General features: G+C 35.7%; 1 protein-coding gene across 2 annotated transcripts in view; it reads left to right on the forward strand.

The window, feature by feature from the left end:
• Positions 1-13,521, forward strand: part of Olfm3 (olfactomedin 3) — a 222,518-nt gene extending 208,997 nt beyond the window's left edge. For both annotated transcript variants that reach the window (XM_017590639.3, NM_145777.2), the window contains exons 5-6: positions 8,960-9,066; positions 10,464-13,521. In XM_017590639.3, coding sequence (XP_017446128.1) covers positions 8,960-9,066; positions 10,464-11,141 — 785 coding nt within the window. In that variant the 3' untranslated portion in view covers positions 11,142-13,521. The remainder of the gene's footprint in view (positions 1-8,959; positions 9,067-10,463) is intronic.
• Positions 13,522-15,955: the final 2,434 nt, after the last annotated feature.

The raw sequence follows: 15,955 nt of genomic DNA on the forward strand, positions 1-15,955 counted from the left end.
AATATGTAACTTGTGTTGCTTATTTAATCTTTTTAACTCCATGGTGAATGCTTTTTGATTATCTCTGTTACCCAAGGCACAATAGGAGGTTAGGAAATTCTTCAAGGTCAATAAACCGTAAGGATACCATATAGATCCAAACCCAAGTAGTTCTCTAGACTACAATCACTGACACAACATTTTAAAATACTGCCTTTTCCCAGATAGCCTCCTCAAATGCTAATTAAGCTAAAACTGTATATAAGCAACCCTTCAATTCATGAGCTAATGGATGATTCCTTGTCAATTACAACCCAAATTACATATCAAATTGGAAGTGTAGGAGGTAGAAGTCTTCTCAGCCTTGGAATATTTTAAAATTTTGAATGCATGTGCTTATTTCAGATTAAACTGAACCAGACTTAAAACACATGAAAATTCAGCTGCACTTTATTTCAAATGTGCCTCATGGATTAACAGTACAAAATTAGCTTACAAAAAGAAACATGTCTCCAGATGACAAATGATGGTGGACTGAGGTCAGACAAGGGAAGACAGAGCATTGCATATCGTGAGTCATGGAAAGATGGGAACCACTGAGTGGATGCTGAACATGCAGGTTTAAGAGAAAATAACCTAGAGTGGAACCAGAAGGCAACGGATAAGTTATGTGTCTGTGTTTAGATCCTCCTTGGTCAAAGAATTGATTTGAAATATGTTTGAAGCCTTGTTCATAAATATTCATTTACACATATTGAAGATGATTCAAATATAACCAAAATGTCTAAGAAAACTGACAGTAATAAAAAAATTCAAAATTCATTTAACTTCCTTATGTAACAGCAAATGATATTTTTCTCAGACAATTTATTAAATTGATAAGAGCAGATTCTACGCTTGTGCTTAGCTAAAGGCCAAGAAGTGATCAGACAATATAATTCCCAAATAAAGACATGTACAGTAGTGTATGTATGTACGTAGTAAGAACTCACAAGAAATGTAAGTATTTAAAACATGTGCAAAACCACACTGTGATAACTCATTAGAAGTATAACTCTATTCAGTTTATCTTCTTTACGATTTTCAAATTTTAATTAAAATATAATTGTAGCATTTCTCCCTTTCCCTTTGTTCCTTCCAAACCTTCTCATGTCCATTCCTCCTACCTCTTATGTTATCCTGCTTGCTTCCTCTCAAATTCACAGCTTATTTTTCTTATTTTCATATATATGCATGTGTATTCACATTTCATAAATATATAAATACAACCAGCTAAGTCTATTTAGTGTTGCTTGTTGTAGATGATTTTAGGACAACCCATTAGATATTGCATCTCTAATTAAGACACTCATCCTGGGGAAGACTAATTATGCCTCTCTCAGAAGCTATTAGTTGTCTAGCTGTTTGTTAGAGCCCATAAGATTTCTCTTTCCATATCTATTGGTGTTTGCGTTTTTCCAGTCTTGCTTAGGCAGCCATGTTGATGATGTAAGTGCGAATGTAGCTCTCTTATTCTTTCTAGGAAACACAATCTCATAGCAGACTTCCTGGTCCTCTCACTCTTACAGTCTTCCCATGCCTTTCTCACGATTTTCCCTAAGCACTAGGTGCAGGGAGTTTGTTATAAATGTCTCCACTGGGAGTGGGCACCCCACAACCAGTGGTTCTCTACATTTTAATCGGGTTTATTTTTCTGCAATGGTCTCTTTATGCCACCAATAGATGCTTCCTTGATGAGGTCTGAAAGCTACACATAATCTGTGAATAAATGAAGAAGTACTTTGGAAGCAGTTAGTAATTAAGCTGGTCTTAGTAAAGCAGCAGTAGTAAGATCCACAGTAAAATCTACAGCCTCACTACCCCTGGGTATCGGCTAGGTTTCTGGTACCACACATGTTTTCTCTCTATTGAGTAGGCCTTGCATTGTTTTAAAAACCTTCTAGCTACCAGCAAGATAGCACATTTGGGAATATGTTACCTTGCTAATTACTGTTGTTATTCATATGTATCATGTAGATAGGACAATTGATTGCTTTTCATTGGCAGTTTGCATAGCACTTCTGATACTATAAAAACTGGTCCCCAGGGAAGAGGCTTCCAGGTCATATCTAGCTGAAATATTTCTAATCCTGTGTTCAAACTGCGTGATGTCTCCAGCAATAGAAATCTACCGTCAATCTGGAAGGTGAAAGCAAACAATACCCTGTACGTTTTGGGGAGACTCCTAGACTCCCCTGACAAACAACAGCTCAAAATGTGAATTCTCGTGCCTGATGCTGTGTTTTTGTTAGTTATGGCAGAACTTTATTTGAGCCGTATGTGTATGGATGTACATACATTTATGTGTAGTACACGTAAATTTAGTTAATATGAAATGATGCAATTCCTTAAGGCTTTTGAAGCAATCTTAGTATATTTTTGCCCCTCCCTCTCCTCCAGTATATTCTCGTGTCCCCCTCCTCCTTTTGTATGTTTTCCCTCCCCATTTTTCATCTCTTAAAAAATGATTAAATTGCTTGCTATAGAAAAGATATGGCTAAATGTTACAATTGACAGTATTCTTATTTTATAAGTGTACAGAGGTAGAGTGAGTGAACTTGTTAAGTCAACTGTAAAATGGAGCTGGAAGTTTAAAGCATTCAATTTCAGTCGAAGCCTTGCAGGACTCAAAATATTAAAATGCAGGCTATTCACTGGTTTCCTCTCTTCAGTCTGTGACCCTTTCTCTTTCTATCCACTCCCAGGCTGTGCATGGCACATAAAACCTGAAAATGATTTTCAACAGGCAGTACATAAATGCATTTTCTAACTTTTCAAATTTAGTGGCTCTAATGTTTTTGCACCTACTTTAACATTTTAAAATCACAATTTCAATATACACATGTGGCAAAAATAGTATGCTTAAAGATCTAAAGGGCTTAGAATGGAAACCAACATTCTCTTTGTGCTTTTCTAGTCAGAGTTTAACAAATTTAACAGTTTAATTTTAGGGCTTTAGATTGGTTAAATTAGCATGTTGAATAGTATGTTTATTTCCTACTTTTAAAAATCAATCATAGACATTATTTAATGAGTTCCTATTCTAGTAACTGAAAATTTAGATAACATCTGCTTGAGCTATTTAAAAAATGCATCTCTATTTTGTATGCTTCATGGCAACTCACAGATATTGATTAAAATCAAACTACTTATACTTTTACCACATTGATTTTTTAATCTTTATTTGGAAAAATTTTATAATTTTATTTTGTTGACTTATTTATTTTAAAGCTAAAAGGCAAGTGTTTATTGCTGGCCAGAGGTTGCACTGGGAAGTTTTCTAAATCATGTAATCCTGGCCTCACAGCTTCTTTTGTTTGTTTGTTTGATTTTATATTGTTTTTGGGGGGGGAGGGGAGTGGTTGTTGTTTTGAATTTTGTTTTCTTGTTTTGTTTTTCTTCGATTACATCCCAATCATAGAATCCCCTCTCCTCCCAGTCAACCTTCCTGTCAACCCTCTTACCCAACTACCCCTGGGTATCAACTACCCAGGCACAAATCCCTGCAGGATTAGTCACATCCTCTACCTCTGAAACCAGACAAGGCAGCACAGTTAGGGGAACAGGATCCACAGGCAGGCAGCAGGAACAGTCCTTGCTGCAGTTCTTGGAGGAACCATATGAAGACAAAGAAGCACATCTGCTACATATGTGCAGATGCCTATGTTCAGCCTTCCATACAGAAGCCTAGGTATGCCTTTTGGTTAGTGGTTCAGTATTTGGGAGCCCCCAAGGGTCCATGTTAGTTGACCCTATTGGTCTTCTTGTGGAGTCCCCATCCCTTCCAGGTCCCTCAATCCTTCGCCTAACTCTTCCATAGGACTTCCTAAGCTCTGTACAATATTCCCTGAGTCTCTGCATCTGTTTCCATCAGCTGCTGGGTGAACCCTCTCAGAGGGTAATTATGTTTGCCTCTTGTCTGCAGGCATAACAAAGTACCATTCATTAATAATAGCGTCAGAGATCGGTTCTTAACATTGGATGCGTTTCAAGTTGAGCCAGCTATTAGGTGGCCAATCCCTCAGTCTCTGCTCCTAAAACAAGTCCCTGTACTTCTTCTAGGCAGGACAAATTTTGGGTAGAAAGTTTTGTGTGAGGTTGGTGTCCTATTCCCTCCACTGGGAGGGAATCCTGCTCAACTTCAGGAAGTGGCCATTTTAGGCTTCGTATTCCCAACTGCTAGGAATCTCAGCTAGAGTCACCTCATGAACTGCCTGGGGCCTCCCCAATCCCAGGTCTCTGGCACATCCTAGAGATGCCTGTACCTCCCAGCTGCTGATTTTCTTTTCTTTTTAATTGGTTATTTTATTTATTTACATTTCAAATGTTATCCCACTTCCTCATTTCCTCTCCGCAAACTCCCTACCTTATTCCCGCTGGACCTGCTCCAACGAGGGTGCTACCCCACCCACATGCCCATTCCCCTATGCTAAGGCCTCAAACTTTCACAGGACTAAGGGCCTCCCCTCCCACTGAAGTTTGATAAGGCCATCCTCTGCTAAATATGCAGATGGAGCCATGGGTCCCTCCATATTCTTTGGTTGATGGTTTAGTCATTGGGAGCTCTCAGCGGGGTGGCGGTGTCTGGGTGGTTGATACTTTTGTTCTTCCTGTAGGGGTGGCAAACTCCTTCAGCTCCTTCAGTCCTTTAACTACTCCATTGGTGTCCCCATGCTCAGTCTGATAGTTGGCTGCAAGCCATCTGCATCTGTATTGGTGAGGCTCTAGCAGAGCCTCTCAGGAGACAACTATATCAGGCTCCTGTAAGCAAGCACTTCTTGGCATCAGCCTTAGTATCTGGGTTTGGTGTCTGGATAAGGGATGGTTCCCCAGGTAGGGCAGTCTCTGGATGGCCTTTCCTCAGTCTGTGCTCCACTCCAGCCAGCTGCTGATTTTCATTCACTCTCTAGACCCTCACTCCTGAGCTCTTCTCTACCTGATCCCTAACCATAATCCCCTCCCCATCCCCTCACCCTGACCCCTCCCTTCACCCATCTCCAGTGAATTTTTTATTTCCCCTTCTGAGTGAGAGTCAAGTGTCCTCCACTGGCCTTGCTGTTATTTAGTTTCATAGGATCTGGGATGGTGTGTAGGTATCCTGTACTGCATGGTAATATCCATTTCTTAAGAGAGTACACATCATGCATGTCCTTTTGGACATAGGTAATTTTGTCTTTTCTATAATTAGGCAGTAGTTAGAGAACCAGTCAAGTAATTTGATTATGAGCTGATGACTTTTTACATTTAATGCAAATGGTTATAATATTATGATCATGTTATATTGTTCCCTGGAAACTGCGATGTATAATTCCTTCCTTTCTAAATCTAGAGCCATAATATCTGTACCATTAAATGGAATTATATATATATATTTAACAGTAAGCCAGATGGAATGATACATACTTTTAATCCTAGAAGCATGGGGATCTCAGGACAAGGTCAGCCTGATCTACATAGCAAATTTCAAGCCAGATTGAGCCACGTAGTTAGAGACAGTCTCAAAGAATTAAAAATGAAGTGATATATATATATATGTATGTATGTATATATATATTATATATATATATATCTCATACCCATATCTATAAAATATTTATCATTTTCATGTTGGCTGCTTTTGGGAAACCTTCCTCTTAAAGCTGTTCTCAAAGTCTCCTGCACAGTTCTCATTATAGAGGAAGTCATTGCTTTACTGGTCTCATGTCTGCCTCTGTTCAGTTACTAACTTGTTCACTGGTTTATATCCTCAAGTAGTTTCTTAAGAAAATTATACAGCAAAAATGCTTCTGGAATAGTTGCACATCAGAAAAGATCCTATGTTGTCTGTTTTTGTATTTTTCTTCTTCAATACAAAGGCATAGACCCTTTTTTGCATTCCATTATCCAGCATGGTGATAAAAAGCTGAATTCCAGTCTAATTCTTACTTGCTTATGTGAAACCAGTTTAAATATCTTGAAAATTTCAATCACTTTGATTTTAGCCAACCTATATTTCACAGTCATTCTGTTACAGGTACTTCTCTACATAATGTGGATGATTTCTTCTAGTCTTGTTCTGTCTCTCCTTATTCTAGAAACGTTATTTAAACATTGGAAACAATATTTTCTGTTTCATGCTCCCACCCCTTTTCAATTTTCTGTCTGTTTTTGTAAAGATGCAATCATAGTTTTCATTTCCAAATGAATCTTTCACTGTCCAAATTCACAACTTCAAGTGTCTAAAGGGAAAAGTGTCTCAACTACTTTCTGGATTCTTTTTCATCAGAATTGTTTTTAACCATAGTTTTAAAGTCATCTGTGGTATCCTCTAATTTTACAATTGTGAACAAGAAACTACTTAGCCCCTTTGAGTAATTACATTGAACTTGGGACTTCTGACTATGAGTGACAGGCAGGGGGACCATGTCATTAAGCAGGAGGAGCCTGTGCTGAACCTCCAAAATATACATTCTCCACTTTAAATCTTTTAGGGTAACTAACACATAGTTTTGCAGGTGTGTTGACCTCTTTTTAGAGGCCTACGTCTAGGCAAGAAATGAGACCAAGTAGCCTTAGCGTGCATTAAGTTCTGCCCACGTGCCTAGTTACTGGAATACTCCAGTGTGCTCTCTCTATACAACTTCGCTTCTTCAGTCATCAGTGCTTTAGTACAAGCCAGCACATCTTAGTTTAAATCTTTTGTGAACCCTCTCCATTATCTGTGACTTTGGAAAATTTATTCAACTTCTCTACAAGTGGATCTTTTTATCCTTTTCCTTGTCTTTAGAATTTAAAACATATTTTATTGCTTATTTCTCCACTGTAATGTTATTGAAATCAGAAAAAAATAGAGGAGATAAAAGCAGTTATCAGTCAGTCCACCATTTCCATCAAGAATAATTTTTCATCTTTCACAAAAAATAAACATATATGTTGTTCTGTGGTTTAATTGGAGACAAGGATGTCTTTTCACTTCACTCTATGTACACTGGATGCTTCTATGGTGTTGTCCTCTGTTTACTTAGAAATATTTATGTGGGTCATCATCACTTTTATATGTCTTATGTTTATATCATCTATTCAACTAAATCAACTCAAAATATATTAATGTATCTCTAATCCATATTGATTCTACTTTGCTCATATGTTTTTACATGTTTATAATAACCTGAACTGCCTTATTCCAAATAGGTGTAACACACAAGCTATAGGTAATAGATAGATGGATGGATGGATGGATGGATGGATGGATGCATAAATAATAGATAATAGAATGGAGTCTAATGAACTACTACCCCACTCTTGATAAACTGGGTCTCAAGAATCAGTAAAACAATACAAAGAAATTGTGAAGTATGCAAAGATGTCACCAAATCTTATTCTTTTCAAATAAAATAGAAAATGATTTCAATTCAGGTATCATGAAATATTTTGTATAACAGAATGTGTAGTTACTGTTTCAATAACAGGGAAAAATATGTTCCCATTCATCATCTTCCTAACTATGCATCTTGGTGTTCTGCCAACTACAAATTATTCTTATGAGGAGCATATAGGAAGAAATATGAGCCAAAATAAGCTGCAGGCTAGGGTGCTTTTGTTCATGGTTTGCCTTGAACATTTCTTCTTCCAAACATACAGCAGCCAGCAGCAATGACCTAGACACTTATCAATTTTTACACTAGGCAGAGGAAGATAGAAAAATATGAAATAACATCAAGAGAAAATAGAAAAAATAAAATAAATGGACAGAAATGTTATTTCATTATTTGGATCAAAGGTAAACATTTGTAACAAAATTGCTTTCAAATATACATAAGATAAATTACTTTTGCATTCTGCTTTTTAAAAAATCACAGATGTTGCTTGCCCTTTGGTTTTGGTTCTGGCATTTATGAAATTTTAGCTATTCTTAAGACTTATTTACAGCAATAGTGACTACATATATGTTTAAGTATTATTATATGTATAGAGTATACATACACACATACTTTCTTAATGAAAATAATGATGTTTATTACACATCAGATTCAGAAACTGCCATTATGTGTTCTTTTGGAGTCTTTTGTACCTGAGATTTAAGGTTTTATTCTTTGCATGACCATGACTGTTTGATCATGCCTTTTTATCTGTATAATGGGAACCTCATAACTCTATACCTTTCAGGGAATTTTCAGTACTATGTTATATAAGGATATATTGCAATGGACATGTTTAAACTAAAACTAAAAATCAGGCTTCAGAGTTCTGTCTAGCTTGTATACTTTTCATGACTATAAAATATAAGAAATGGGGCTGGGGATTTAGCTCAGTGGTAGAGCGCTTACCTAGGAAGCGCAAGGCCCTGGGTTCGGTCCCCAGCTCCGAAAAAAAAGAACCAAAAAAAATATAAGAAAAGCAGAAAGATATGGGTAGCTGATCATCAAATATCCAGGACGCTTAACAGTAGGAGAGGCCGTCTCTCTCTCTCTCCTTTACCTGTTCCTGGGATGGTTTTCCTGGATTAACTTGTCCAGCCTAGATATGAAAACTTTTGCTTTGTCTTATTGTATTATGTTTTGTTGTGTTAGGTTGTTGTCTCTTGGAGACCTGCTATTTTCTCAATGGAGACAGAGACAGAGACAGAGACAAAGTATCTGGGGGAGAGGGAGGTTGAAGGAACTGGGAGGAGTAGAAGAAGAGGAAACTGTGCTTGGTTTGTATTGTATAAGAGAAGATCTGTTGTCAGTAAAAAAATTTAATTTTTACTATACTTTACACTTAGAGCATTGAAATTACAAGTCATATCCCCTTTAGGGATAAAATACATTAAAATCAACATGGTACTCATTCATTCAGATAATGTGACATTGATTTCATGGATTTACTTTGCTTTATATCCCTCCCTTTGCTTTTGTCTGAGTTTGTGTATTGGACTCATTGTCTGTGTTCAACCAACATGTTTGTGCTCCTCTAATTTCAGCGTGTGGCAAACTGATGAAAATCACAGGCCCCATCACAGTCAAGACATCTGGAACTCGATTTGGTGCTTGGATGACTGATCCTTTAGCATCAGAAAAGAATAACAGAGTATGTTGCTTTTACCAATACTTCTGCTTATAATTAGGTTTCAAGTCTACTGTTTTCCTCCAACCTCTTTCTTTTTTCCTGATGTTAAGAGTATTATTTTTTGATATTTTCTAGCTAGAACTGCTATATATATATATATATATATATATATATATATATATATATAGTGTGGAACAAACCTATTTTAGTGATATGTTCCTCTTAAAATTCTTCAGTGTGGGGCTGGAGAGATGGCTCAGTGGTTAGGAGCACTGACTGCTCTTCCAGGGGTCCTGAGTTCAATTCCCAGCAACCACATGGTGGCTCACAACCATCAGTAATGGGATCTGATGCCCTCTTCTGGTGTGTCTGAAGACAGCGACAGTGTACTCACATACATAAGATAAATAAATCAATAAATCTAAAAAAAAATATTCAGTGTAGTTTTGTCTGATTGTCACCGAATTTGTCCTGTTTTATGCTTGAAATGTAAATCACAAGCATCCAAAATTCCCTGAATATTCCACAAGAAATATGATCTTTAGGTTAATAAAAGCTCTGAGTAATGAAACAGTTCATTATGTAAATCAATATATTGCTAGAGACAATTGTAAAAGAAGCACACTTAAAATAGGGAATTTTTTAGGTTGACAATTCCTGTATTATGTAATTAAATATAGCAGTAACTGATTATATTTCTACTTATTAATGAATTTATTATGAATTAAAATTCTTAATAGTCCTCCCCAAATTAGATTTGCTATAAAATTAAAGCCTACAACATAATTAAGTGAGTAACTGTTAGTAGCAGTCTGTGGCAACTAGAAAGTAGACGTAAGTTGGGCATGTAAAATGAAAGACATTTTTTGTAGGGTAAAGTACAGGAAAAAGATAATAACTACAGTTGTCATAGATCACATGGTTACATCAGAAGATGTTCCTTGTAATATGTGCTGGGTTTGCCCAGCAATAGGCATGAACTAGACAAAAAATAAAGAAAAAGTAAATAAAATAAAAATAAAAAATATATCCCTTAGAAAATGATATTTGTATATAAAAGAAATATACAAAATTACTACCTAATTACATTTGTGCACGTGTGTTTGCTCACATACATATGGAGGTGAGAGGACCCTGTGATTCTTGATTTCCATCTTTCAGGTCCTAAAGATGCAGCTCATCTTGTCATTCTTGGCAGCAAGCATCCTTATCTTTTAGGCAATTTCGCAGGCTTTCCTTACAAACACCCTTACAAAAGCCCATATGCTATGATATTTCAATGGGTTAGCAATTAGAACATTTGACATCCAGAACTTGAAACTTTGACTGTAACTGTCTGTGGTTTGAAATGTTTGTAAATGTGCAGAATTTAACCGTTCCACTTGTTTCTCTTTCTCTCTCTTCTCCTTTATTTTCAGGTCTGGTACATGGACAGTTACACTAACAATAAAATAGTTCGTGAGTACAAGTCCATTGCAGACTTTGTTAGTGGAGCTGAATCAAGGACATACAACCTCCCTTTCAAGTGGGCAGGAACTAACCACGTGGTCTACAATGGCTCCCTCTACTTTAACAAGTATCAAAGTAATATCATCATCAAGTACAGCTTTGATTTAGGGAGAGTGCTAGCCCAAAGAAGCCTGGAGTATGCTGGTTTTCACAATGTGTACCCCTACACGTGGGGTGGATTCTCCGACATTGACCTAATGGCTGATGAAATTGGGCTGTGGGCTGTATATGCAACTAACCAGAATGCAGGCAATATTGTCATCAGCCAGCTTAATCAAGATACCTTGGAGGTGATGAAGAGCTGGAGCACTGGCTATCCCAAGAGAAGTGCAGGGGAATCCTTCATGATCTGTGGGACTCTGTATGTCACCAATTCCCACTTAACAGGAGCCAAAGTGTATTATTCCTATTCCACAAAAACCTCCACATATGAGTACACAGACATCCCCTTCCATAACCAATACTTTCACATATCTATGCTTGACTACAATGCAAGAGATAGAGCTCTTTATGCCTGGAACAATGGCCACCAAGTCCTATTCAATGTTACCCTGTTCCACATCATTAAGACTGAAGATGACACATAGACAAATGTCATTTCTTTTCATCTATCTATACTGTCATTCATGATAAACTCTATAGGACCCTGTCTGTGTTTAATTTTTTTCTCCTTGACTGGCTTGTCATCATTTCTCCAATGCAAAGAATTTTATTGTATGTTTGGAGTTTCAAAAAGTGTTTGTCTAAGTTAGCATATTGGAAACAAATCTTAAATCCAAAATCTGCAGGGCCTATCCTGCCCTTGTCATGCAAAGCACTAAAAAGAGTTTAAGTGGCTAGAGTCATAGTTTCGCAAAAGATTAATGATCTGCCTTGTATTAGAATCAGATTAATGGTGGCTTAAATGCATGAATGTCTTCTCTTTTTAACTGTCTTCTTTTTACTGTCTCTTGCTCTACATCAAGAAATATTTTCATAGGAATTAAGGTAAAAGAAAAGCACTTTCCCAACATTTATTTCTACAAGAAGATTTAAAGATTTTATTTATATGGGAAACATTATCAATCATGTTACTCTTACCACATTCCCTGATGCGGTGCTGTGCAGTCATTTCTAAATCTCTTGCTCGCATTTTCCTGGCTATACGTATTTCTATTGCTGTCACCACTATCACACAATTGTATTCCTTCACTTCTGTGAAAGTAATATTTTTTATAAAGTGCACTAAAATTTAATCTCAGTAATTACTCAAGTCAGTTCTCAAGTCTGATTAAGAAAGACCTTCTTGGCTTGCCCTTTCTCATAAGCACTATAAAATTAAAAAAAAAATCAGACATTCTCTATAGAATGTTTGTTTTATCCCCCATTCTACTGTTGGCTCTGAATTTGAACACCAATTCAATGTAGTGATTCCCTGATTTCTAGAAGTATTCACATAATTGTTTGTAAAATACGTCACTGTGTTAAAAAGACTAGAGTTGATTCTATTCATTTATCATTATTAGTATTAGTACCATATATTAGTATTTTAACACATTTTGCATACAATTTTCAATAGTTTATTTCTTATACAATATGAAGCACATGAAGATTATTAAGAAAAGGAAATTTATGCAATGTTTTCTATATTAAAATTATAAACCCTGGAGAGTTATTGGCAAACTTGTATAAAAAAATTATCAAAAGAACTGGGAGTTGTTTATTGTTTCAAATGTATAAATAACCAATTCAGAAAATGAAATGAGAATTCAATCCCCTGATAACTTGCCTCACTGTGTGTGGAAAATTAAAGTGAAAGTCAAAACTTTGATAACATTTGTGTTACCTGTTCTACAAATACTGAACAAATCAATGAGTTTAGAAGTAATTTCCCTATGTTAAAAAGAATTCCGCTGAGGCAACACTATGAAAACTAATAGAGATGCATTTTAAATTTCTAAAAATATATTCTAAGATGAATGACACATAACTTACAGTGCAATTTTTGTCTCACATGTATACAATACCACAATAATAAGATAAACAATGATAATGAAGACACAGCACTCTATAAAAAGATACTGATACTTAGAATAATTCATTTCAAGTTCTACAAGTGAAGAGTCATTCTCAACTATCATCCTATCAAGGAGGAAAACCTAAGTACTTTAATATTGAAACCCAAGATTGAATGAGTAGATTTTTTTCTTTTTAGTTTTTGTTTGTTTGTTTGGTTTGGTTTGGTTTTTTTGTCAACAAAAGTTAAGCATGATCTAATGGGAACACTGCATCTTTTTATAATGATGTCTTCTTCTCTTACCAAAAGTTCATGTAAGCTCCAGTCTACAAGTAAGAGTTAGAAAATTTAGGAGAATCATTTGTCATACTACACATATCACAAAAGCAAGCAGTTCATATTTTGTATAGCAATTTGTATAAGGTTAAAAAAATCATGTCAGTTTTAGAAATGAATCAATTTTTAGGTAGACAGACTCTAATAGGAACACTTCCTGTTTTTAACAACATGCTACGTGGTATCACATACATTCAAAATATGGATGATCATGGCTTTTCGTGAGGTGTGCATCTTGTACAGAGCCCTGTTGTTTTGTATGTATGTTTTCATCACCCTATCTATTTATAGCGTATGTGCTGCTAGAGCAAGCTAAGATTTTATTGTCACTAGAAATGGGGTAACATGAGCTTTAAAATATGACTTGCATTAAACACTAACCGTTTATGAGCATTTTCCTTAATAAATTATGTTCAGTTTTGTGCCTGAAATAAATAAGAATTTAATCACTGTTTCCTTTTTAATTTCCAGCAAATAAAGTAATTTTATGAGGAAAATAATGAGTATTTTAAAATCATCCATAGAGTCTAAGCAGTGCAGAAATCTAAACTCAGAAAACCATCATCCTAAGTGAACTATGTAACTGATATTTTCTAAATTAATCAAATCATTAAAGTACTTCCATGTCATTCAAATAGTATGTTTGTGGTCAGATTGTGTTGGCGTGTAATTCATATTTATGGAACTTGAATCCCAAGACTTATTATTTGTATCTAAACTTACATCTGTGGGTTCAAAAAGTGGTAATCTTCCAGTTCACTAACATCGTGTAGAAGTAAATGAGAAAGACAAAATGCAGTGTATGCATAGAAAGTGAGTGATTAGTCATGTATTATCATAAATCCACAAGCCCAGATTGCTACCTTCATTGTAGTTTCATTTCTTTATAATTGACAGCACTCTCAGTGATAAAAATTTCAGAATATATATTAACTTCTTATTGATGTTTACTATAATTTAAAAAAAAGAGCCACATCTTCATGTTTGAAAGTCACTGCCAAATTTCGGAGTAGAACTTTTACAATTAGAGTGATTACTACTGAAATATAACCATATAAAATTATGAATGTATTACCATGAAAATAAACAATTTTATTATAACAACAGTATTTTTATTATAAAAATACTCCTTTGCAAATAAATTTTACATGTACTAGTTCTGAAGTTTGAATCTTCTAAAAGAAAATATTTTGATTTTAAAGCATCACTAATTCTTAACTCTCAGATCAACTTTGTGTTTCAAAAATGTTACATAAGAATACATTTGGGAGAAAAATAAAAAAATATATTTCAAATTAAAGCAATTATGAAAATATAGCCATGGCAATTTCAAAAAGCCAAGCCTTACAGAGATAGGATACTTTAAAAAGAAGAATCAAAAAATGTCATATTGCTAAAGCAGTATAATCATACATCCTTTATCACACCTACAAATTGAGCTTCTATGACATTATCAAACAACACTAAGTGTTAAGTCAACTTCTCGATCATCTCAAATATAGGCCATAAGAAATTCTATATAGTAAAATGTTCTATCTAGGACTTCAAATGGGGTTGTTGAATTAACCATAGAGGGTAGTGGCCAGGGCATTGATGATGGCTTTAAAGTCTGTAGGTCTCGGGACATCTAGCTCTCTAATTTTACTTAAATGCTGATTATAACTTCTATAAATGTCCTAAAACCTTTCTTGCTCTTTCTGAGGGTAAAAGGCTGCTGGCTTAGGGGACTGATACCTGTAGCCTAATGGCAGGGCATTAAGTAATGTGGTCTTTGTTCTATCTCAGAAGGAACTGCAGGGTCTACCTTTCAGCCTACTAGTCAGAAGTCACAGATGAAAAGGGACACTTTAAAAAATAACTATATTGTTGTTCTTCCTATGGAGTTGCAAACCCCTTCATCTCCTTCAGTCCTTTCGAGTCCCCTTGCTCAGATAGTTGGCTAAGAGCATCCTTATCTAAATATCAGTAAGGCTATGGCAGAGCCTCTCAGTAGCTCCCAGACACTAAACCACCAAAACTGAGTACACATGGAAGGACCCATGGCTCCAGCCATATATGTAGCAGAGGATGACCTTGTCTGGCATCAATAGGAGAAGACCTTGATCATGTGAAGGACCATTTCCCCAGTGCAGGGGAATGCTAGGGTGGTGAGGTGGGAGTGGGTGGGTGGGAAGGGGAGCATCCTCATAGAAGCAGGGAAAGGGGGATTGGGAGAGGGGGGAACGGAGAAATGGGATAACATTTGAAATGTAAATACATAAAATGTCCAATAAAAATAAAAAAGAAACAAGAAAAGAAAGTGATTATTGAATTTATTACTAAGTTATTAAAAGTTTCCTATTAAAACCATCTAAGAGAAATGGGGAAAAGCAGAAGATCCTAAGCTGGGAAAGGAAATAATTCTTCTAAGGGAAAAAAATTCTTCTGGGGAGTGGGTAGCAGAAAAAAATTCTAGTAAGAAAAACAATTCTTCCCTCTTCTCTTTGTCCTCAATACTTCATGTCCTCAGAATGCATTATCACATGTTCCAAAGTTCATCACAAGTTCACACAAAAAAATTAAATCATAAATTGAAATAGAAATTTATAACAAAGAATGTTTACATGCATATCCATTAGAAGTAATTATCTTGCTAAACCTATCACAGCTCCACAGGTTCACTGAATGTTTAAAACCATAACGAAGTTATTAGTGAAGTTTTGTATAGATTAACTCAGTCAATATTTTATCTTCTGTTCCAGCACCTATAATAAGTTGTTACCTCGCTTTTCATGACCTTTGCTGAACTGCTTTACAATCTCTTGGAATGTGCTTTGAGTAGGAGAAAGTCTGGTTACCATCTAAGAGCAATTAACTGGTGAGACATGGGAGACTGGCAGAGTTCTCACTGCAGCTCTGACTATCAGAAAAGGACCTAATAGCAGTCCCACTATAAAAGAGTTTAATAACCACTGATATAATTTTAAGAATTCTTATATGATCATCATTAAGACTTAAGAAATCATCTATTTGTCTATATAGCATTGCTACAAGGCAGTCCATCTTCATAGATCTGCAGAGATCTGCTCA

This window comes from Rattus norvegicus, chromosome 2, assembly GCF_036323735.1.
Source record: "Rattus norvegicus strain BN/NHsdMcwi chromosome 2, GRCr8, whole genome shotgun sequence".
Taxonomy (NCBI): domain Eukaryota; kingdom Metazoa; phylum Chordata; class Mammalia; order Rodentia; family Muridae; genus Rattus; species Rattus norvegicus.